Source organism: Dreissena polymorpha, chromosome 12, assembly GCF_020536995.1.
Source record: "Dreissena polymorpha isolate Duluth1 chromosome 12, UMN_Dpol_1.0, whole genome shotgun sequence".
Taxonomy (NCBI): Eukaryota; Metazoa; Mollusca; class Bivalvia; order Myida; family Dreissenidae; genus Dreissena; species Dreissena polymorpha.
Genome location: NC_068366.1, coordinates 8,396,079 through 8,419,173, shown reverse-complemented (window position 1 = coordinate 8,419,173; position 23,095 = coordinate 8,396,079). Strand labels below are relative to the sequence as shown.

Genomic DNA, 23,095 nt, shown 5'->3' with positions numbered 1-23,095 from the left:
TGGGCGGGGCCCCAGGGTTGGTTATGGGGCCATGCATAGTTGAGATTGACCCTAATGTCATAAGAGAAGTTCAGTATCAATTTGAAGTGAATCCGTGTAGAAATGAAAAAATTATAGTAAATGGAATTTTTTGGTGGGTGTGGCCTATGTGGGCGGGCGCCCCAGGGTTGGGATTGGGGCCATGCATAGTTGAGATTGACCCTAATGTCATAACAAAAGTTCAGTATCAATTTGAAGTGAATCCGTGTAGAAATGAAAAAATTATAGTGAATGGAAAATTTGGTGGGTGTGGCCTATGTGGGCGGGGCGCCCCAGGGTTGGGAATGGGGCCATGCATGGTTGAGATTGACCGTATTGTCATAAGAGAGGTCCAGTATCAATTTAAAGTGAATCGGTGTAGAAATAAAGAAGTAAATGTAAAATAACCTAAAAAAATGAGTGATAATTTCTGACGCGGCCCAACCCCAACCGCTATAACTTTTGACCCAGGGGTCAGATCAAAATTCGAAATAGTGCAGGGTCGCACATATGCTCATAGCTACCATGTGTGTAAGTTTCAAGGTTCTATTGCTTTTAGTGTAGGAGGAGATAGTGGCCAGGACGGACGGACAGACAGACAGACGGACGGACGGCGGAGATAACCACAATATCCCCATCTTTTTTTTCAACAAGCGTGGGGATAACAATAACACCAATCAAATAATAATTGTATAATCCGGTTTGTGTTTAAGTCTCCACACAATTTAACCAACCAATTTCGTTAAACCAGTCCGTACAGTCGTTTTACTCATGTTACAAACATGACACTATTGGGATTTCCCACCGCCATACAGTTTCATAATATCACGCACTGATTTTTGGTTAAGGAAGCTTAACAATTTCTCGTACGTATAGAAGCGGTATCTTTGCAAAAAAAATCAAATGAGTTTAAACACTGAGCCAGAAAAGGAAGTTATTTGTTTTGAGTAGTTGAGTAGTCAGAAATTTGAAAAGCATATATTTTGTCAAGGTATGTGTTTGCGTATTTGACAACTACATAACTTCATGTAGTGTTAATATATTGCATTCTTAAATTGTAGTGTGGTAAATATTTAAAATATAAATATTCAATCAGTTTGTTGTAATTTAAAAGAATTGGATGCGTTATATTTATAAATGCTTTGCGTTTATGGTAACATGTAAAAATAATTTTCAATGCTAAAAACGAAAGTAGCACACGAATATGATATTGTTCGCTCTAAATTATTTCTCCATTTTGGTTCGGTGTGTTCAATATATATAGGTATGTCTAGTTACCTAAAATAGATTTGGGTTGTTAAAGGAATAATATTAGATGTCAACCAAGCTACAGTCGTAACTTTAATTATAAATTAATATTGAAATTCAATGAACGTTTTCATATTACCTATAAACGTATTGTGCATGTTTAGTTGTTTTATCTTCAAGATTTGTACGATACTATAATTTATCTCCGGTTAGATCGCCAAGTTACAAAAAAAATGGTACTAATAGGCTCATTCTCCTAGCAACATGCCTTATCCTATCAATATATTGGTTATTCTTGTGTTTGCTGTACATCGAATGATAGTTTTCCTGTGATAAGTGTATGCCATTTAGTTTTTTCAAAGTTTAAAACCTTCTCCAATAACGATTATACCATGTCATTTACGCATAGGATTCCTTACAAATCAAAAGTATTTACATTATTTGAAATTTTCATGCATTTCATGAAAATGCATTTTAATCAATTTGAAAAATATGAATCAAACTTGGAACAATATTTACAAAGGAATAGAATACACGTATGACTCGAGATTGTTTCACTTTTCTCGCTATCGGTCATTTCTACTTTACTCATGTGTAATCACTTTCGACACATACTCTTCCCTATGAATCAAGCTATTTCCGTTCGAAAACTGCATGCTTAATCTTATGATTAATAAGTACATGGTCACAATGATGTGAGTGTGTTGAGTGTGTTGTTCAGAAATAACAAAGTGTCAGATAAACATTTATCATTATGAGGAAAAACCAGCTTAAAATCTTTCTTGTTAAGGAAAGCACTCCTAGTGAGTAAAAGTGGTTGAAGTGTGCATTCATGCGTCTGTATTGAACCACTTAAATAATGTCTAACAAACCTTCCTCATTCTGTCTTAAGGTTGAATAATATAAAGTCAAAATACCAACCGAAATCTTTGAAATGTTGTTTATCTGTCTAAAGTCTGCCAATTTGAATTAAAAATTTCCTACGACAAAATGATAAATCAATTGTGGAACAGGACATTGAGAAAACAACAGATTTATTAAGAAAAATAATCCATTCAAGAAATTTTACAATACTCTTAATTATGTGTTACTTTCATTCCACATCAAACATAACAAGATACGCTACTTGAAAACAATACTCCTTTATACATATATAGTATTAACTATTTAATTTTCCACAACAGATACGAAAAATGTTTCAATGACTTTGATGCATGCAGGACATATGTTAGGACGCAAACATATCCTACTGTATTTTCTAAAAATTGCAACAATATACAAAGGCTAACTCATATTATACATTTACATGACACAGTTTGCATAACTTTGTATATTGTTTATATATTTACATGTATTTTGGTAAAATTATCTTAGTTTATAACCTTGTAAACTAAACTCGATTGTTGTATGCGCTATTTGTATTTTAAGGTGACCATTAAATCCAATATGTTCCGGTTAGGTATTTCGTACAATCCAATTTCTCATTTTATGTAAATTATACTTTAAGAATGTCTACCACAAAACTGTTTAACATTATCGCTTTACTGATTACGTGTTACGATATCACTTAAACATGCAGACTTGTACTCAAGGAGCAGACGCATTGATCAAGAACTTTACTAAGATCAACGGCATTTCATTACAGAAGTCAGGCGCTTTAAAAAATTATGTTTGTTAATTGTCTTGTGTGTTGCTTATTTGAAACATTGTATATTGAAGCTGTAAAAACATGTTTTATGACTTTCTATTAAGCGTTTTAATAGAATAATTTCCAAATTAATATTTTCAGAAGATATGATGATATTACACAAGCAAAAACAAATTACATATATAAAAAATAATAAAAGTAAAGATAATTTGACTGTAAGTATAAACTATATATGTTTTAGTGCGCATTTGGTTTGCCATTATTAGATATATTATTATTGATAAATGTGATATCCAATTTTAAGACCTATCAAGTAACGTGAAATCTTGGGCATTTTATTGGAACATAATATCTAACTTTGTGCCATAATAGGAAAAAAAACCTAGAACCTGCAATTGAAACGGGAACTTACGTGGACTTTTTTGTGAAGTAATTTACACCTGGTTATCACGAATAACGCCGTTACTTCTAAATACGAAACATTGCGTTTATATTAAACTATAATAAGTATTCTTTGTGATATTTTTTAATATAACGTTCATAACATCTTTTCTCAGCCTAAATGTTTTATCTACTATAAAGACGCATTTAACTTAAATATATTTAATGGCTATCATAAGGAATTTTTTTTTTCTAAATTGTGTTTACATTCAATCAGATGTGTCATATGAAAAAAATACTCTCACTCTTTCTTTCTACTTACAACTCGTATACCCCAGTTACACCGAGATGGCAGCATCGCCAAGAATGCCTCGGGGTTTTTGTGAGAACTCATGAGGACAGCGCTCAAACGCCATGCACGCCTTAGTCTGTTATTTTACGTCAACTACGCTGGTCATGTTCAAAGTTAACGCCGAAATATCCTTTTTATCATCCTTGCTAGAACGCCGTGTACGCAGAAGCAATGCAGTACAAATGTCAAGGTCTCATCAGTGTCGAAAAAGTCATGCTTAAAACGTCGTGTAGACGACTTGATATCACCGATGATCAAATTGGTCTATCGCACATATCAAAGACGCATAGCTCTATTCCAACCGTGAGTTGAGCAATGGCATTGTCAAGAACGCAAAACTATAAACCGAGGGCAACTGTATTGGCCGTATACTTGTACAAGGATTGCCTTTTAAGTGAATAGCGGATGTATTCATAGCCTCTCCACTAAAGTCTTTCCATCTTGTTCGTTTAGGTATCTCCTGACCGGCTTTCTTTTTATTTTGGTTCTTGTTCAGCTTTGTGTTCGTTTGGCAATGCTAGGAGACTTCGATGAGGTCCCTGGGCCTCTCTCAGGAAATATCGTACATTTATTCCCCGCCCACGACCCTCAACGTTTAACTAGTAATATGCGTTCAAATCAAATGACGGCCTTACAAATTGAAGTGTGTACACTAATTAAACGTTCCGCAAAAAAATAAGCGTTTTATTCTCTCAACAAAGACGTTCGACATATTGTCCAAAATATGAAAGCTTTGGTCGTAGAGAGGAGGCATATCTGGTGTGACCGGTGGTATGATAAATCGTTTTCCCTGTTTTTGCATCCATTTACGTCTGAGTCTTTATGTATGCATCAAGTAATGTATTGATATTTATTTTCATCCTAACATAATAGAACTACTTAAATAATAATGTGAAAAACAATCATTAACTACCATGTTTTATCAGACAACTAGAAATGTGTCAAAACATAACAAAGTGAGTTAATAAAAACGAAAAATTAGGTTATCATACGATTTATGATTTTCATTAAAGTAGCAATACCGCGCATCGCTCGGATCAATAGCTAGAAAGCTTTTGTAACTGTTCAAAGTAATGTTAACAATTCAATGTAAATTTTGAAATATGTCTATGAATTTGAATATAATGTTAAATTTAAATAACCCTAAAAGATGTTCACTTTATATAAGTTTCCTAAATCGGATATATCGTCGGCATCTTTCCAGAGTCATTGTCACTTTTCATACTTCATATGTTTTACAATATTAAAATAATTATACTTTAGACGCGTGCACTATTTGTTACGTGCACATTGTAAGTACACACCATATAAATAATTTTATACGTAGACGTTAACTGTTATTATAATATATGGTTATCAAATAAGTTGATTATACCTATTTTTTTAAGAAATTAAGTTGTATTATATAAACATATAAACAATAACACCAATCAAAGTATAATTGTATTAACCGATATTTGTTTTAGTCTGCAGTCAATTAAACCAACCCATTGCGTTAAACCAATCCGTACAGACGCATTATGCATTTTACCAACACGAAACTTTTGTGATTTCCCACCGCAATCCAGTTTCATAATAACACGCACAGATTTTGTAGTTAAGAGAGAGCTTAACAAGTTTTCGTACGTATAGAAGTGGTGTTGTTGCAAAAAATATATACGGGGTTTAAAAGCTGAGCAAGAACAGGAAGTTATTTGTATTCAGCAGTCAGAAGATTGAAAAGCATTTATTTTGTTAAGGTTTGTATTTGCTTATTCGAAAACTAGATACCTTCATGTAGTATTAATATGTTGCATTCTTAATTTGTAGTGATGTAAATATTAACAATATAAATATTCCATCAGTGTGTTGTAATTTAAAAGAATTGGATGCGTTATATTTATAGATGCTTTGCGTTTATGGTAACATGTTAAAATCATCTTCATTGTTAGAAACGAAAGTAGCACACGAATATGATATTGTTCGCTGTAAATTATTTTCTTATTTTGGTTTGATGTGTTCAATATATATAGGCGTCTCTAGTTACCTAAAATATATTTTGGTTGTTACAGGAATAATACTAGATGTCAACCAAGCGACTGTCATAACTTTAATTATTCATTAATATTTAAACTCAATGAACGTTTTCAGGATAGAAGTTTTTGATCAAATGCATCAAAATAACGATGCTCGATCTAACCACATACCTTAAACTTCATTATTAATGTTATTTTTATTTAATAAATGCATATAAGCACGCATAATAAATCAACCCAGACGTTACGAAACGATTTGAAACTTTGTTACAACTCATTAGATTTTCGGCGAACAAGCGAAAAAAATTGACATATTGACAAAAACCGCGCTTAAAGAGTCAAGTTTCGTAACGCAAGTGCACGAACATTAGCAGCATGAAGACCGTGTTAATACTTATAAGATTATAATCAATTTAAGTTGTTTAACGTATTACCTATGAACTTATTGTGTATGTTTAAGCTGTTTTATCGTCAAGATTTGTACGATACTATAATTTATCTCCGGTTAGATCGCCGAGTTACAAAAAAGGTATTAATAGGCTCATTCTCCTAGCAACATGCCTTATCCTATCAATATATTGGTTATTCTTGTGTTTGTTGTACATTGTTTGACAGTTTTCTTGTGATAAGTGTATGCCATTTATTTTTTCAAAGTTTAAAACATTCTCCAATAACAATTATACCATATCACATACGCATAGCATTCCCTACAAATCATAAGTATTTAAATTATTTGAAATTTTAATGCATTTCATGAAAGTGCTTTTTTTATCAATTTGAAAAATATTAATCAAACTTGGAACAATATTTACAAAGGATTAGAATACACTTATGACTCCAGATTGTTTCACTTTTCTCGCTATCGGTCATTACTTCTTTACTCATGTGTATTCACTTTCATCACATAATCTTCCCCATGAATCAAGCTATTTCCGTTCGAAAACTGCATGCTTAATCTTATGATTAATAAGTACATAGTCATAATGATGTGTGTCGAGTGTGTTGTTCAGATGAACATTTATCATTATGAGGACAAACCAGCTTAAAATCTTTCTTGTTAAGGAAAGCACTCCTAGTGAGTAAAAAGTGGTTGAAGTGTGCATTCATGCGTCTGTATTGAACCACTTAAATAATGTCTAACAAACCTTCCTCATTCTGTCTAAAGGTTGAATAATATAAAGTCAAAATGTAAACCGAAAGCTTTGAAATGTTGTTTATCTGTCTAAAGTCTGCCAATTTGAATTTAAAATTTCCTACGACAAAATGATAACTCAATTGTGGAACAGGAAATTGAGAAAACAACAGATTTATTAAGAAAAATAATCCATTCAAGAAATTTTACAATACTCTTAATTATGTATTACTTTCATTCCACATCAAACATAACAAGATAAGCTACTTGAAAACAATACTCCTTTATACATATATAATATTAACTATTCAATTTTCCACACCAGATACGAAAACTGTTTCTCTGACTTTGATGCATGCAGGACATATGTTAGGACGCAAACATATCCTACTGTATATTCTCAAAATTGCAACAATATACAAAGGCTAACTCGTATTATACATTTACATGTCACAGTTTGCATAACTTTGTATATTGTTTATATATTAACATGTATTTTGGTAAAAATATCTTTGTTTATAACCTTGTAAACTAAACTCGATTGTTGTATGCACTCTTTGTATTTTAAGGTGACCATTAAATCCAATATGTTCCGGTTCGGTATTTCGTACAATCCAATTTCTCATTTTATGTAAATTATACTTTACGAATGTCTACCACAAAACTGTTTAACATTATCGCATTACTGATTACGTGTTACGATATCACTTAAACATGCAGACTTGTACTTAAGGTTCATGGGGTGGGGATACAATTCATTAAAACTTCGCTTTGGTTTTTCTTCATTCAATTTGGTACAATATGGTCAAACTATATATCATTTTAAAGCTAAAGACAGATAGAATAACATAAACACATTTTTGACATTCCATATGTGTGTGCTTTATTCATATTTTGGTATAAAACCTATACATTTTTACACTAATTTACAAAATCTCAATCTAAAGTTAGGAAGGATATGCACTACCTTAAGTTGAATAAATACAAAGTTATATACATATACAAGGTCAAGTTAGCAACATTTCACAGAAAATTATTGTCATAAAACAACAAATGAGTTTTTATTTAACTGCCTTTTTTGGATAAATTTCCTAAAAAAAGTTCTTAAAATAACTAAAACGTAACTACTTTTTAAAAATCCAGGTAAGGTGGATAATAAGAGTCACAATTCTATTTCAAAGGCTTAACAAAGGTCGCCGTGGTGTAATGGATATGGTGTCCGCCTAGCGACCGGGAGGTCACGGGTTCGATCCCCACCGTGGGAGCGTTCTTTAGATCTCCCCCAAAGACACCAAGTACTGGTTCTTGGCCCAGGAAACGGACTCGAGAGCGTTTATAAAAGCCTAAGGCTTTCGATGCAATCGAGCTTAAATAAATAGGTTTAAACTAATAAAAGGCTTAACAATATTGTTATTTACCTCTCAACCAAATTGTAAATTTTAAACCATCTCAAATTGAAATAGATTGCAGACGACATATAAAATTGTGAAGGAATATAAATAAATTTGCAAACCGATTGATTTTATATTTCGATTCCTTCTACCCATTTTGAAATCGTGGCATCGCTGTGCTCCGTAGAAAAACGTGCAAAACAAATCGGTCGAAACCACGTGCAAGGGTGAGAAAACCGGGTATATGTATACACATACCTGAGAAAACACATACTTAATTTGACAGTTTGGTGGCAACTAGTAAAACAACTATTAACATTAATCAGCAAGAGATCGCACTAAATAACAGAAATTACCACGTAGAGATATCACCACTTACCCTATTTCAAATATTTTCCAGCTAAAAAAATTGCCCCACACACGTCTTTTTTAGTTTATGTGTATTGTTTTTCTGGAGCCGAAGTGCATCTCACAGAATATACATCCAACTTCCGTTGTTTTCACTTTCGTTATTAAAAACTCCGTTTAAAAGAATTATTTCTGCTTTTAGATAGTTAAAGCGATGCATTATTATATATTATCAATAGACTAGTATACCGTGATGAATTGAACGGAGTAACGTATCGATCTTTCTGTCAGTCTGTAAGCGTACTATTTTATGCTCAATAATATAATACATGTGATTCGACAACAATTGTAAACATTGGTGAAATGCTTCTTACATAGTTATTCTTTTGAGTGTTTATGAGATCTGATCGTGCAGTTGGCAAACATCAACGGAAAGATTACAATCCAATGCATTTGTCATCGCCAACCGTTTGGAATGTCAATTAGGCGATGAGTGAGTTTTTAGCATGTTTCTTTCTATTTTATTAATTTTAAAATGGCTGCCCCCATGGTGATGAAATGACATGTGTTTGAGTTTTGATATTTCTAGATATGTAACTTTTTTTTACTATTTAAGCGTAACTTGCCCTCGTCAATGTCGATATTATTCACTAGTTATATAATTTTGCCGGCGAAATACGTGGAATAAACATGATTCAGATTTTTGAAAATAATGTATATTTTTGTGATAAAATCGCTTTGTATTTTGATTGATTTCGTGGATGGTATGATACGTTGATGTACAAAAGCAGTTTGAAGGAAAAACATCCTTTAAAGCAAATATGTATACATTTTCAATGTTGCACTCTTCCTTTAGTCAAATTTGAGTTCAATGCTAGGGGTCCCACATTTTTCAAAATGAAGCCTCTACATAAACCTTAAGGAGCAGACGCATTGATCAAGAACTTTACTAAGATCAACGGCATTTTATTACAGAAGTCAGGCGCTTTAAAAAAAAATTGTTTGTTATTTGTCTTGTGTGTTGCTTATTTGAAATATTGTATATTGAAGCTGTAAAAACATGTTTTATGGCTTTCTTTTTAGCGTTTTAATAGAATAATTTCCAAATTAATATTTTCAGAAGATATGATGATATTACACAAGCAAAAAACAAATTACATATATAAAAAATAATAAAAGTAAAGATTGTTTGCTTGTAAGTATAAACTATATATCTTTGAGTGCGCATTTTGTTTGCTATTATTAGATATTTTATTATTGATGAATGTGATATCCAATTTTAAGACTTATCGAGTAACGTGAAATCTTGGGCATTTTATTGGAACATAATATCTAACTTTGTGCCATATGTGGAAAAATACCTAGAAATGTAATTGAAACGGAAAGTAATTTACACCTGGTTATCACGAATAACGCCGTTACTTCTAAATAAGAAACATTGCGTTTATATTAAACTATAATAAGTATTCGTTGTGATATTTTTAATATAACGTTCATAACGTCTTTTCTCAGCCTAAATGTTTTATCTACTATAAAGACGCATTTAACTTAAATATATTTTATGGCTATCATAAGCAAATTTTTTTTTCCTGAATTGTCTTTACATTCAAACAGATGTGTCAAATGAAAAAAATACTCTCTTACTTTCTACTTACAACTCGTATACCCCAGTAACACCGAGATGGCAGCATCGCCAAGGATGCCTCGGGGTCTTTGTGCGAACTCATGAGGACGGCGCTCAAACGCCATGCACGCCTTAGTCTGTTATTTTACGTCGGCTACGCTGGTCATGTTCAAAGTTAACGCCGAAATATCCTTTTTATCATCCTTGCTAGAACCCCGTGTACGCAGAAGCAACGCAGTACTAATGTCAAGGTCTCATCAGTGTCGTAAAAGTCATGCTTAAAACGTCATGTAGACGACTTGATATCACCGATGATCAAATTGGTAAATTGCACATATCAAAGACGCATAGCTCTATTCCAACCGTTATTTGAGCAATGGCATTGTCAAGAACGCAGAACTAGAACCCGAGGGCAACTGTATTGGCCGTATACTTGTACAAGGATTGCCTTTTAAGTGAATAGCGGATGTATTCATAGCCTCTCCACTACAGTCTTTCCATCTTGTTCGTTTAGGTATCTCCTGACCGGCTTTCTTTTTATTTTGGTTCTTGTTCAGCTTTGTTTTCGTTTCGCAATGCTAGGAGACTTCGATGACGTCCCTGGGCCTCTCTCAGGAAATATCGTACATTTATTCCCCGCCCACAACCCTCAACGTTTAACTAGTAATATGCGTTCAAATCAAATGACGGCCTTACAAATTGAAGTGTGTACACTAATTAAACGTTCCGCAAAAGAAATAAGCGTTTTATTCTCTCAACAAAGACGTTCGACATATTGTCCAAAATATGAAAGCTTTGGTCGTAGAGAGGAGGCATATCTGGTGTGACCGGTGGTATGATAATTTGTTTCCCTGTTTTTGCATCCATTTACGTCTGAGTCTTTATGTATGCATCAAGTAATGTATTGATATTTATTTTCATCCTAACATAATAGAACTACTTAAATAATAATGTGAAAAACAACCATTAACTACCATGTTTGATCAGACAACTATTTTCAAAAATTGTTGTATTTTTAAATTAAACTTATATTACATTAAGGTATACATATAAAATCAAGAATTTAATTTTTCTTTTAATATAGGCAAGCAAATTCCATTGTAAACATCTACTTGATTTTGCCAATTACAGTATGTTATTATGATATTCAAGGTTAACAATCTACCGACAATGAGATGAATCTATTCAGTAGACTTATATAATATATGTACATAGAGCTCACAATAGCGGCCATAGACACGCTTGCGGCTCAGCTTAATATGTTTTATAATGCTTTTATTTTTCAAGAAATGTCCATGCATACAACCTCTAATTGTAAGAGCGACGGAACCATGATGAATAACAAGATACGAGTGATGTGTCGAGATACCTCATCGGGCAAGCAACCTGAAGGTATGAATAAAAACATATATAAATAAATACATATATAAATAAATAAATGAATAAAACAAATAAATGAATACATAATAAATAAATAAATACATAAATAAATACATAAATAACTAGAAATGGCGCGGCAGAGGCCGACGCGTATCCCCACGCCGCATGTTTGACCCAGGGGCGCCCAAGGGTTGGTAATGGGGCCATGCATAGTTGAGATTGGCCGTATTGTCATAAGAAAAGGTCGGTATCAATTAGAAGTGAATCGGTGTAGAAATGAATAAGTTAAGTAAAAGGCAATTGTGGGTGGGTGTGGCCTATGTGGGTGGGGCACCCCAGGGTTGGTAATGGGGCTATGCATAGTTGAGATTGACCGTATTTACATAAGAATAGTTCAGTATCAATTAGAAGTGAATTGGTGTAGAAATGAAGAAATTATAGTAAAATGCAATTTTGTGTGGGTGTGGCCTATTTGGGCGGGGCGCCTCAAGTTATATATGTAAATATTTTATCTACATTTTGTAAATATGTGTCAATCTGGTTGCTTGTTATTTAAGTTGCGAATACACTTTCTTATAGACTTTCTTTCAGCAACAATAGCTTAACAAAGTAAATATAACACGCAATAAGACATCATCTTACTCCCGTTGCATTGCCAGGTCTGGTATAGATGTTATCTGTTTGCATGTGTTGTGATATTAGTACTAAAAAATATGTTCTCAGTTAAGGGAGACAATTAGTGCTCTAACAGGCGGGTGAAAATGTACATTATTCTCCATTTACTAAGAAATATTGCTCGGTATCTTATTGAATGCTTTTGAGTATTATTTTCATGTTTGTCATTTTGAAACCGTGTTTTAATGGACTACATTTTTCGTTATAATTTTGCGTAAGATATCACCATTACAGCGCCTTGTTGCTTAACAATGCAAATTTGACATGTATTGCAAACATATTGTGTTGGTGCTGCCCCTGGTCCTACCACTATCTATGTCGACAATCTCTTGTTTAAGTCAGCATATGCAAGGAAGTAACACGGCATACATTGGAAAGAAGGAGAAAGTGTATGCTAGGTAGACAAAATACAGCAGCATCCATAAAATATCTTACAAGAAAAATTAAATGGTAGATGTACGAAGAGAGGTTTGGAAATGATTATTGCAAGTAATAAATATCTGTCTTACCTATTTATAAATAAATGTCATCGGTATAAGTATGTAGCCTCGGCAAATAAAATTGCATAGAAATGAAAGTGGAGATATTTATTGGATTTTGAAACTACGTATGCACTACGATTACCAGCTCCAATATCTGCTGAGTAAGTGTTATAGTCACAGTGGATAAATACGACTCAGGAAGACTCACAGCCATGAGAATAACGAAATGAGGCATTTCCACATGTATGTGCTGTCGCTGAGAAATCAGATTTAGAAGCCATACTTTGCTCTTATTCAAACATGTTACTAGAAGCATTAACATAGCATTAACATTGATCAATTAATTGTTGGATATATTAGTATTTAAGACTTTTAACTTTCATCGTATCACGAACGCCGATTTATCCTTACAACTTGTTAATGATTGACTTAGATGAACAGTTTAAAGACAAGCATGACCACTATGATCAAATCAACTTGCAGTAGTCAGTACCAGTAGTATCTTATGATAAAATGTAGGGATATGCTCTGTTCTAAGTGATGAAGTATAAAAGTATATCGGACAAATAATCCACATCTAGTTTAACATTTATTTAAAATATAGTAGTGATGCATTTCATTTCACTGATTATCATGGTAAATATTTGCAAAGCTGTAAATGTTAATAGCAGTCCCATTACAGACACAGGTAACACTTGCTCATAAATACTCAATATTGATTTTAAAAATATGTAATATGACTTTTAACATTCTTATTACCACTGATACGTGGTATGTCGTCTTGGGTCAGGATGACTGCACTATACAGTCTGAAGAGTATTGATAATGCCAATCAGGAGCTGGTAATCTTTGTACAAAGTCTTGTTATGGAATGTTTAAATCCGAGAGGCGTTTAAATACTATTATCTGCCCAGATTTAAATTCTCGGCCATTTACATTGTGTTGTCAAGGCATCATTTCAAACCAATTGCATGGATATGTCAAAACAAAAAGCAGACAACAAGTAATTCACATTTAAAAACCCATTGGATAATTCTATTTTTCCGTACACCTTCGAAGTTTTGGTCTTGTTCTTAAAAGCAAAAACATATCTTGAGGGCCAAGTCGCTTTAGCGTGTCTATGAGGTCACTTAAAAAACAAATTCTACACGTGCTTAGGCGACTCGAAACAAATCCGGTCATAGCAGTCATTCAAAAAGTAAGACCAGTAGCAGCAACAACAAATTACAACATATGTATTCATCCAACATAGCGCAGGCATTTTTTAACTCCATTACTATAGTATAAAAAACTAGTTACGGAACCAAAAAGTCTAAAGGGAAACTTATGTAACAATTATAATCATAAAGCATTTTATTAAAAGAAAATCCGTTTGTTGTCGGGATATAACGTGAATTCTGTAAAGTGTGAAGATTTTTTATCTTATGGTCTTATCCCGAAGGATAACAACTTTCTGCTATTTATTTGACAAGAATATTAAAAGTTCATCCCTAAAATTAAATAAACTGCTGTATTTAACATACTGCCTCAACAAGTCTTTATTTTGCATGTTAAAGTTGATAAACAAATTGTGTCATCAAGGAGATTCAAAAACTTGCTTAGGATATAAACATTCGCATTCATCCACAGTAAATGTAGTCATGCTTTTACAAAAAACACTGTACAGTATTGTAAGAAATGCAATAACCCATTACCTGCTTTCATTATTTCAGAAAACAACAATCAGCAAATTGTCATTCAAATCAGGGTAATGGATATATTCGTCGAAGAGAATAATGAAGGTATGAACACTTGTGTTTTTTCCGCTATCAATACTAGGCCATGGGTAGTATAATAAAATAATGTTGCATTTGTGGTTATACTACAATACGTAGCATTCAATTTTATTTGACATTAAAAAAAACACAATACGCATGACTGTTTGCGTAATTTGGGGAAAAATAACTCACATCAAAAGGTATACTGGATATTGTGATTGCGTACGAAATGAATGACCCGTATATATGATACACTGCTTTGTACGTTGTTTAAAGGGATATTACGGTTCAGCCATCAACATCCATCGCAAAGTGATCTTTGCTTAAATATGTGCGTAGTTGTCATGAAAATATATTACAATATTATTTTGCAAGTAGTATTTGATTCAGTTTTATATGTGTTGATGATAAAAACATATTGATCTTAATCTAACTTACATCAACAGACGTTGATCGCCATAAATCTATTAATCCTTAAACATCGGAGACGTTATTCATGTTCCTATTAGAATATGCGAGTGTGTATTCTTGTGCAAATACAAATGAGGCCACCACTATGCTACTTTAGTGCTACTGTATCGATCGTACATTGAGGCGGTAATAAATATCATATGGGGCCGGTCCAGTGTTAACATAAATAATGTAAGGAAAAACTCCGGGAGACGTCCAGGAACTATTATTAAATGCGTTAAGATAAACAGTGTAGCTGATGTATGTTTGTTGTAATTTTGAACAATCTTTTAACTAGAAACTTTCTAGACAAATACTCATCCGTGTTTGTGTATTAATCATCTCTGGATTTTGCATTACATACAATGACAAGGAAATATTCCATCACTCGAATAATGACTCGGTTATACTCATGTCGCCGATTCGTAACGAAATTTGAACTATTTGTGATCGTGATGCGTGCTCTAAAAACTATACGTGGTATTTATTATGCGTTGACTATGAAAACTTAATAGGAACAATATTCTGTTTCGGTCATGAAATTTAAATTTAAATAATGCAATGTCAATTTCTAACGAGTTCCTTTTTTCTAGTTGTAAAAAAATCGTTTAATCTCTGACGGTTTTGGTTCATTTAATTGGAGGCTAAGTTTCAATCTGAATTTTTTAGTTCGTTTAATGAGGTACTTAACTTTTGTCGAAATTACACTTCCGACACCCTGTTAACTGCCGGTGTTTGCAATCAAGAGAGATGCATTTTTTAAGATGTTATATGAGATATCTTTTTTACTGCAATTTACGGAAGAGGATATATTCATCTTTAAATTTATACAAAGGCTTGAAATAATCTGAAACAAAATAAAAATATGAAATATATGAAATCTCAAATAAACGCAACTCAATGCGTTGAACGGTGGCTGTAATTATAATGATCGTTAATGCTCTACGTTTCTAGAAAGTTATTAAGCTTGATGATTTTACTGATTCTACTATTTTAAGCGGCCTGATGCATGTTGTTGCTTTTTCATTTCCCTTAAATGCACAATTTTATTTACCTAAGTTTGAAATATAACTGGTGCTCTTTAAAACATGCTTTGGAAATAACTTATAATTAAAAAATAAATACGTAGGGCACACCAAATTGATCTGTTGATCGTCGGATTTGTCGCACCTATTTTGTCAAAATGGATTTTTTTACCGCTCGCACTCATTTGTGTGTCCTTCTGTAACCATGGCGCATGAATTTTTTAATTTGTGAAAGAAAAAAAAACGCGATCTATCAGAAACGATTTTGACGCTGAATACGAATGACAAACTAATTAATATAGTTTTTCGTAACCTTTTTAATTGATAACTGCAGACGCTAAAAAGTTCGATCGAGACGACCAAAAAAATGGCTTCCTGCGCGACCAGTACATGTTTCGCTGTCGTGACCATTTTAATAAATTGCGGTTAAAAGTTGCTGCAGCCAAACTTTAAAAATATAAACACATCTTCTACGTTCTGTGACTTTTTGAATATGTTTGTTTACGTTCGAGCATGCATCTATCAGCAGATACCGTTGAAGCATGTTCAATTTCAAACAACATCGTGAAACATGACATTAGTTTTTTTAAATACTTTTTCTTCATTTCTTCATTAAATGGACATACGAACGGTATTTCCCTATATGCAGGCAATTTTTTTCTAAAACACAATTTTAAGTGAAAAAAAAATCAACATAAAATCATTTAATGCTGGTTCTAAAAGTTTCACAGGGACAACGTTTTATAATTTTTAAAAAACGAGGTTGACGGAACATGTTTAACAGCTAGGTCCGTGTATTTCAGAAACATCAAATAAGTTCTTTGTAATGTATATATTTATTTAAGACAAACACAATAACGTACTAGTCGCCGATAGCCCCTTTTAAATTAAGGTAGATTATATGCATGACCTTTGTCAGACTGTCTGTCATTATCATGTTGATGATTGTCCATCTTCAAGTGCTATTGCAAAATAGTATACCTTTTCACAGCTTGCAACATGGTATACCTTTTCACGGCTTTCACTGTTTGAAACTTCAAACAAATATAAGAAGCAGTAGGTAGTCATGTGTCCCTCACTTCAATGAGATGGTTTACATGTATATTTCGTGGTCAAAGGTCATATGCAACTAACTCGTATAAATATGAGGTCGATATATATTCTTTGTATAAGAATTGATTTGAATGTAAAATATAGCTGTTTAAACCTGATCTCTTGATAATGCAATATTTTTCAATCGAAATGTGATTTTTTTTTTATTCTTCGCTCTCGCTCTTTGCTCGCTCGACAATTTTCCTGTTTAAAAAAATAATTTTTTACGCTCTCCTCTTCAACTTTTTTTGAAAAAAATCCGCAGACCAATATATCAATATGGAGTGGCCTAGATGCCTATTACTATAACCATTATATTCAAATATTCAAAACTGAGTTTTTGCGGTGAATCAATGTGTGAGACGTAATTTCGAAATCCGGTAGATGTGTGATTGTTACATACACAGAGGTGAGATTTTCATTAACGCGTTCTGACACATTATTATAAGGTTTTATGCAGATGTCAATATTGGATATTTTCAATTAATGTATGATCTGGTAAGTAAAGTGTGCTGTACTGTAGCATGATCTCCGTGAGCGACTGTTTTGCGTGGACACCTTCAATGATCATACTACAAATGTAGTTCATATAATGTAGAATATTGTATTATATTTTGTAATATGAGATATGATTTACTTTTGATGATGTTTTATATTCTGTAATCAAATGCATCGTATTGTACATTATCTATAACAAAGGATTTGTTGTGTAGCGTGCGTGTTTGTTAAGTATTGTAATAAGCATACATTTTAAACTATTTTGTTTTAGCCAAGACAAAAATCATACTGTCTGCCTTGACTGTCGTGTTGTCTATTGTTATGAAGACAGCCTGTCGTACACTATTCTACTACAGTGCAATTTTCAAACAAGGTATGTTCAACTTATGGAAATGTTATTTCCATCGCTTATGCCGAAAAACATAATAGAATGAATTGCAGCTGGTTTCTGGTTTTATATAGAGTAATCTCGCCCTAACTATTGCCAGTCTAGAGTATTGTATTTATAATCAATATATAAATAAGTGAATTACTAGATTTTACTTAGTATACGGATACATATGTGTAATTTCAGTCTGTAGAAGTCGCCTTTGGTATCAATAGAAAAATGATTGGCATATGCAAGAAACTTAAAATAAAAAACTAATAGACAAGTATTATTAAGTGCAGACAAGTTATAACATTGCGATCGATATGCATGATGCAGTTAATAAGCAACGTTTTGAGCAAAACGTTTTGCTTATTAACATTTGAGCAACCTCAAAATACTTCAAATGACTATGAGAAATCTAATTTCAGCAATCATGATTTAGAAAAAAATAATACATTATTAAATCAAAATACATTAGTTTAATGTAAAACGTAGTACATTAGCGTAGTTCATGGCATAAATAACCTTGTAAAATATGTATCACTAAAAGAAAAGTAAAATAATTTACTCATAAACAGGCCATAATGTAGCGAACATAATGGAAGTGATATATGTCATAGAGATGACTCTTTTAAAATTTGCCAAACAAGTGAAGTTAAAAAACATAAAAAATCAAAATCATCATGTTGGTCCAAAATCAAAATCATCATGTTGGTCCAAAGAACCTGTTTGTAATTATGATCCGTTATGAGAAAATCTCGAGATGTAGCCTCAGTAACAATAAGATTCATAGGGTTCTTTAGGTTAAATCTAATATATACATATATTTATAGTATTGTGTTATCTAAATTCAGAACATCATTAGTATATATACTGGTTTTGTTCAAGCTTGAATCTATTCCATAGCAGAATTAAAAATAATCGCCTTGAAGCTGTGCACCGTTACTTACCACATGAACCGCTATGATTTGTTTGCTCATTTTACTATTGAATTATATAAATAAATTGTCTGAAATAATATAAAGGGCAAAACTTAAATATATACACGTGAGTTGTATACCTTTATAATATTGGGTAGTTTTGTTACGTATGGCTATGCAAAATCATGTTTTCTTGCAAATATTAGTTTTAGTGAGAAGAATAAGTTTATCATTAAAAAGATTTGTTCCGGAGGCGAGTTTGTTATTTAGAAAGATATGTACTAATGTTTGATGTTGTCTGAGTACTCTTTGCAACTTTATTTTGTTTTTCAAAGCACTAAGAATGTAATAGGCAAACTTACACGGCTTTTTATTGTATATCTGTCTTTAGCCACATAAATAGTACCAATATAACTGTTTCAAACACAAAATTATACTAGTCAGATAAAAAAAAAGTTATAATCTAACAAAAAGCCGTGTTCATCGTTGGAAAAAGAGGTATAATTAAAAACCAAACGATCTAACAGGTTTACTATATAGATACCAAATAAGTGGCGTTTGATAAAATATTAAGGGAGAGAAATTGAATATTAAAGGCACACAGATAATATTGATATGCACCATGCTCTGTGAAAAAGGGGTTCAATGTATGTGCGTAAATTGTCGCCCAGATTAGCTTGTGCAGTCCGCACAGGCCAATCAGAGACGACACTTTCATCAATGTATGTGCGTACATTGTCGCCCAGATTAGCTTGTGCAGTCCGCACAGGCCAATCAGAGACGACACTTTCATCAATGTATGTGCGTAAATTGTCGCCCAGATAAGCTTGTGCAGTCCGCACAGGCCAATCAGAGACGACACTTTCAGCCGAAATTTGTGTTTTGCTAAGGAAATACTTTCTGTGAACACAAACACCATAACAGCGGAACACGTCGCTACTGATAAGCCTGTGCAGCCTGTACAGCCTTATCTGGAACGATACTTTACGCACATTTTTTTCTTTTAAGCAATTTTCAAAATTTGACCATCATTGAACATGTTGTCATTTAATCCAACCCGATAAGTGGCATTAAAGATTTCCAATTAATTCAAGTTCGGAACCACACATCATTGCCTTGATAGCTAGCATTTGTGTTATCGTTAGATATCAAGCTCCAAATTGCTTAAACTAAAATATTTAAAGGAAGATGACCATTATTTTAATTTAAATAAACTTATTGTTTGTCATAATAGTGTTATATCAAGACTAGTTTTACTCGAAGGATCTTCAGAATATAAAATACATTTAAATGATGCAACCTTTATTTAACCTATTTGTATTGTTCTTAAGTCTTAGATAGCCAATCTAAACTAATGGTTTCTCACAATTAGAACCATTATTAATCTGGTTTTGACGAGCATAACGCTTTCGTGTAACAGCATTATATGAACAAACGTGATGGCATTTTTTTTTGCATTGGGATCGTGTATTTGACGCGTGAAAAGCCAATGTATTTGGTGACAGTTCTGGGCCCGTATTCACCAAACAATTCTTGACTTAAGTCTAATAATAAAGAAAATTCTTTAAATTAGAATATTCAAGAATTTCTTTAAGTTTGAGTCAAACTCTGCAGTAAACATCTCTTTCTATATTATTCTTCATATGGAACATTTTGTTAATGACATTCTCACCAGTGGAGGCCTGTATATATTCAAACACTGAACACATATTTATTGGTTCTAAGTCTATTCTTTATCTTAAGTCTGAGAATCGGTTGGTGAATACGGGCCCTGGAGTTGGTTTGGTTATGTTTAACTGGTCAGACTATTACTCCCAAAGCTTTCAACAAATCGACTGTATGCGTTGCCTTTAAAACCCTCACATGTAACTGGGTATGCATATTGTATTGATTTGTTTCGATAAAACTTTTATTTCAAACATTTAATATAATTTTATAACGTTTGTTTTTTGTCATATTAACCACTTCAATATTATGGAATTTCCTTATATTCTGAGCTGGTTGTGTATATTCATCGAAGAGATTTCTCGGTCCAAATTTATCAATCAATGTTCCAACAAAAATAAACATGTTACAGCAGGCAAAAACATTTTTTAATGAGGTTGCAGCCATCACGCATTGCCATCAGTATAAAACGGGCTTGCAAGTAATAGTAGTGTGCTATGTGTTTGTTTTGCAGAATCGTGGAGCGAAATATTGACCTGTTTCAAATGAAATAAAACTCATCCGAATACCCACGACTTGCCTAATGCCTATGAGGATAGAATGCTAATAAGAAAACGGTCGGAAAATAAACAAAACGTTTATATGTGTCTTTATTCTAGGAAACCTTCATCTGGAATATGTGTTTTCCAGAGTAACATCGGCTCAGCGTGCCTTGATCACTTCATTGTTTTCCCTATGGACGTACCTCATTAGCGACATATTGAAAGGTCTTTTCATGTCCAATTGTATTTTTTGTATTTTGTAATGGTGTGAACAAAGTTCTGATTTTAACTCTTGTAATGTTAATATTTATTTACATGGATTGTATTAATAAGACGGGTCTTTATGTGCCGTTTATTATTCAAACATTTAAACAATTCGTGTTCTTCCAGGGAGACAAGATGAATCTGAAGTGGTTACACAAGAAGGCCTTTCCTATGCCTTAGAAGATGTCAGTTATCGGATGATTTCGTCCGTAAACATTTTCCCTGAGACAATCAGAATGTTCGTGCACTTGCCAATCCTTAATAATCGGGCTGAAGGTATTTCGGAAAGAACAATAAAAGAATCGTCTAATACTCGGCACTAGGTACAGAAGCAGCGATAACGTTTCTAAGGAACATAGAAAGATACTTACGAAATATGTTAACTAACCGTTTGTTTAAAATCATACAACTGTGACAGTGTTATAACAATACCAATACGATGCAGTATCTACTTGCTTAAACAAGGTCTAACAACAAACACGGACTAGTAAAACAGATGTTATCATTGTACGAAGAATATTATTTTCTAAATTTCTTATATACTTGCATTGTGTTTTGTAAAGGTGTAAAAACAAGCTTTGAGAATTAAACAAGTCGAATAAGGTTTTGTTAAGTTACTATCGATGTGAATGGTGGGTAGTTTCATTATTCAAAAAAATATTGCCAGCAAGAATGTATAAATTGCATTGAAATATGCTGAAATATAATGCCGTTATGAATAACATGGCCATCTGTCCAATAAAATAATCTGGTAAGGACACGATTAATTATTTCCTTTCGAATATATTCGTGTTATAATTTTTTTTATGAAACACTATTATAATCGCAGCCAATAAGATCGCTACATTATGTTGTTTGTTAAGTGTATATATATTGTTGAAAAATTAATATTTTCAAATGTAGTTTCAAATCTCACTTTTGATTTCAAACTTTCAAACTTTAATCACGCCGGACAGAACGATACACATGTTGTTTGACTGTGACCTGCTACAGGCTGTACAGTTTCTTGTGGCTACCGATATTGAGAATTAAGGATTTGTCCAATATGCACACAAAACAGAACGACCAAGATACCAATTCGTTAATACAACACATTCATACAGTTTTGTGTTCAGTTCTCTAGCTTTAATTGCATGCCTTTTTCATAATAAGGCTTCACTACATTTAATTATTTGTTTGGCTTTTAAAAATTGGAAAAAAAACACATGATGCCAACATAAAAAGTGTCGTTTTTTCCAGTTTCCTTTTGCTGCCTGTAAATCAAATATTTTTATACAAAGACTCACCTGTTGATCATGTATTTTCTCGTTAAGCACTTTGTATAGATATATGTCATAAAACGTCTGCATGCACATCTTTTATTAATCGGTTACTTCTGATGTCAAACATCAAAAGTGATATTGAACCTCTTTGATATGCAAGAAATTCTGAAGCTACATAACATTTAAACAAAAAAAAGTATGAATTCCTGTATAATCAATATATCAGTTGCTTTACAGTATGATCTTTTACATCACTCGCATTTCATTGTCTATAACAACAGCGTACTTACACACTTATCTTAATCATAGCTAGTTTATACAATCATATTATTGTTATAAGCTTCGCCCAATATACGTTCGGTTGGATGATAATTGGTTGATATTTAAATGTGTGAAATGATGGCACCTTTATTAAAATGTGTGTTTAGTTTGTATAATTATGAAATATAATTTTAATAAGTAAACTTTATAAATACACTACAAACCAAAAGTACAAGTTCGTTTTGTTATGGAATTTGTTACAGATGACATTCTTAGCAGTACCGAATAAGGCATA

The 23,095-nt window shown here is 32.7% G+C and overlaps 1 protein-coding gene across 4 annotated transcripts; it reads left to right on the top strand.

The window, feature by feature from the left end:
* The first annotated feature begins 873 nt into the window (after positions 1-873).
* On the top strand, positions 874-21,879 carry LOC127853438 (uncharacterized). Of its 4 annotated transcripts, none has more exons than XM_052387980.1 (7): positions 874-1,009; positions 6,172-6,191; positions 11,445-11,549; positions 14,407-14,475; positions 17,788-17,889; positions 21,131-21,238; positions 21,404-21,879. In XM_052387980.1, exons 3-7 carry the CDS (start codon positions 11,447-11,449, stop codon positions 21,598-21,600), a joined length of 579 nt encoding a protein of 192 aa, XP_052243940.1. In that variant the 5' UTR covers positions 874-1,009; positions 6,172-6,191; positions 11,445-11,446; the 3' UTR covers positions 21,601-21,879. The 4 variants fall into 4 exon arrangements, with proteins under 4 accessions (XP_052243940.1, XP_052243942.1, XP_052243939.1 ...); XM_052387979.1 differs by lacking the exon at positions 874-1,009 and adding an exon at positions 5,233-5,386; XM_052387982.1 differs by lacking the exon at positions 6,172-6,191 and having other exon boundaries at positions 880-1,009.
* The last annotated feature ends 1,216 nt before the right edge of the window (positions 21,880-23,095 follow it).

Bases quoted from the DNA above. Each gene is read 5' to 3' on its own strand.
- LOC127853438 (XM_052387980.1), top strand. From the start codon at position 11,447: ATGTCCATGCATACAACCTCTAATTGTAAGAGCGACGGAACCATGATG. The intron at 11,550-14,406 runs GTATGAATAAAA...TCATTATTTCAG, and splicing joins ATCGGGCAAGCAACCTGAAG to AAAACAACAATCAGCAAATT. The intron at 21,239-21,403 runs GTCTTTTCATGT...GTGTTCTTCCAG, and splicing joins CATTAGCGACATATTGAAAG to GGAGACAAGATGAATCTGAA.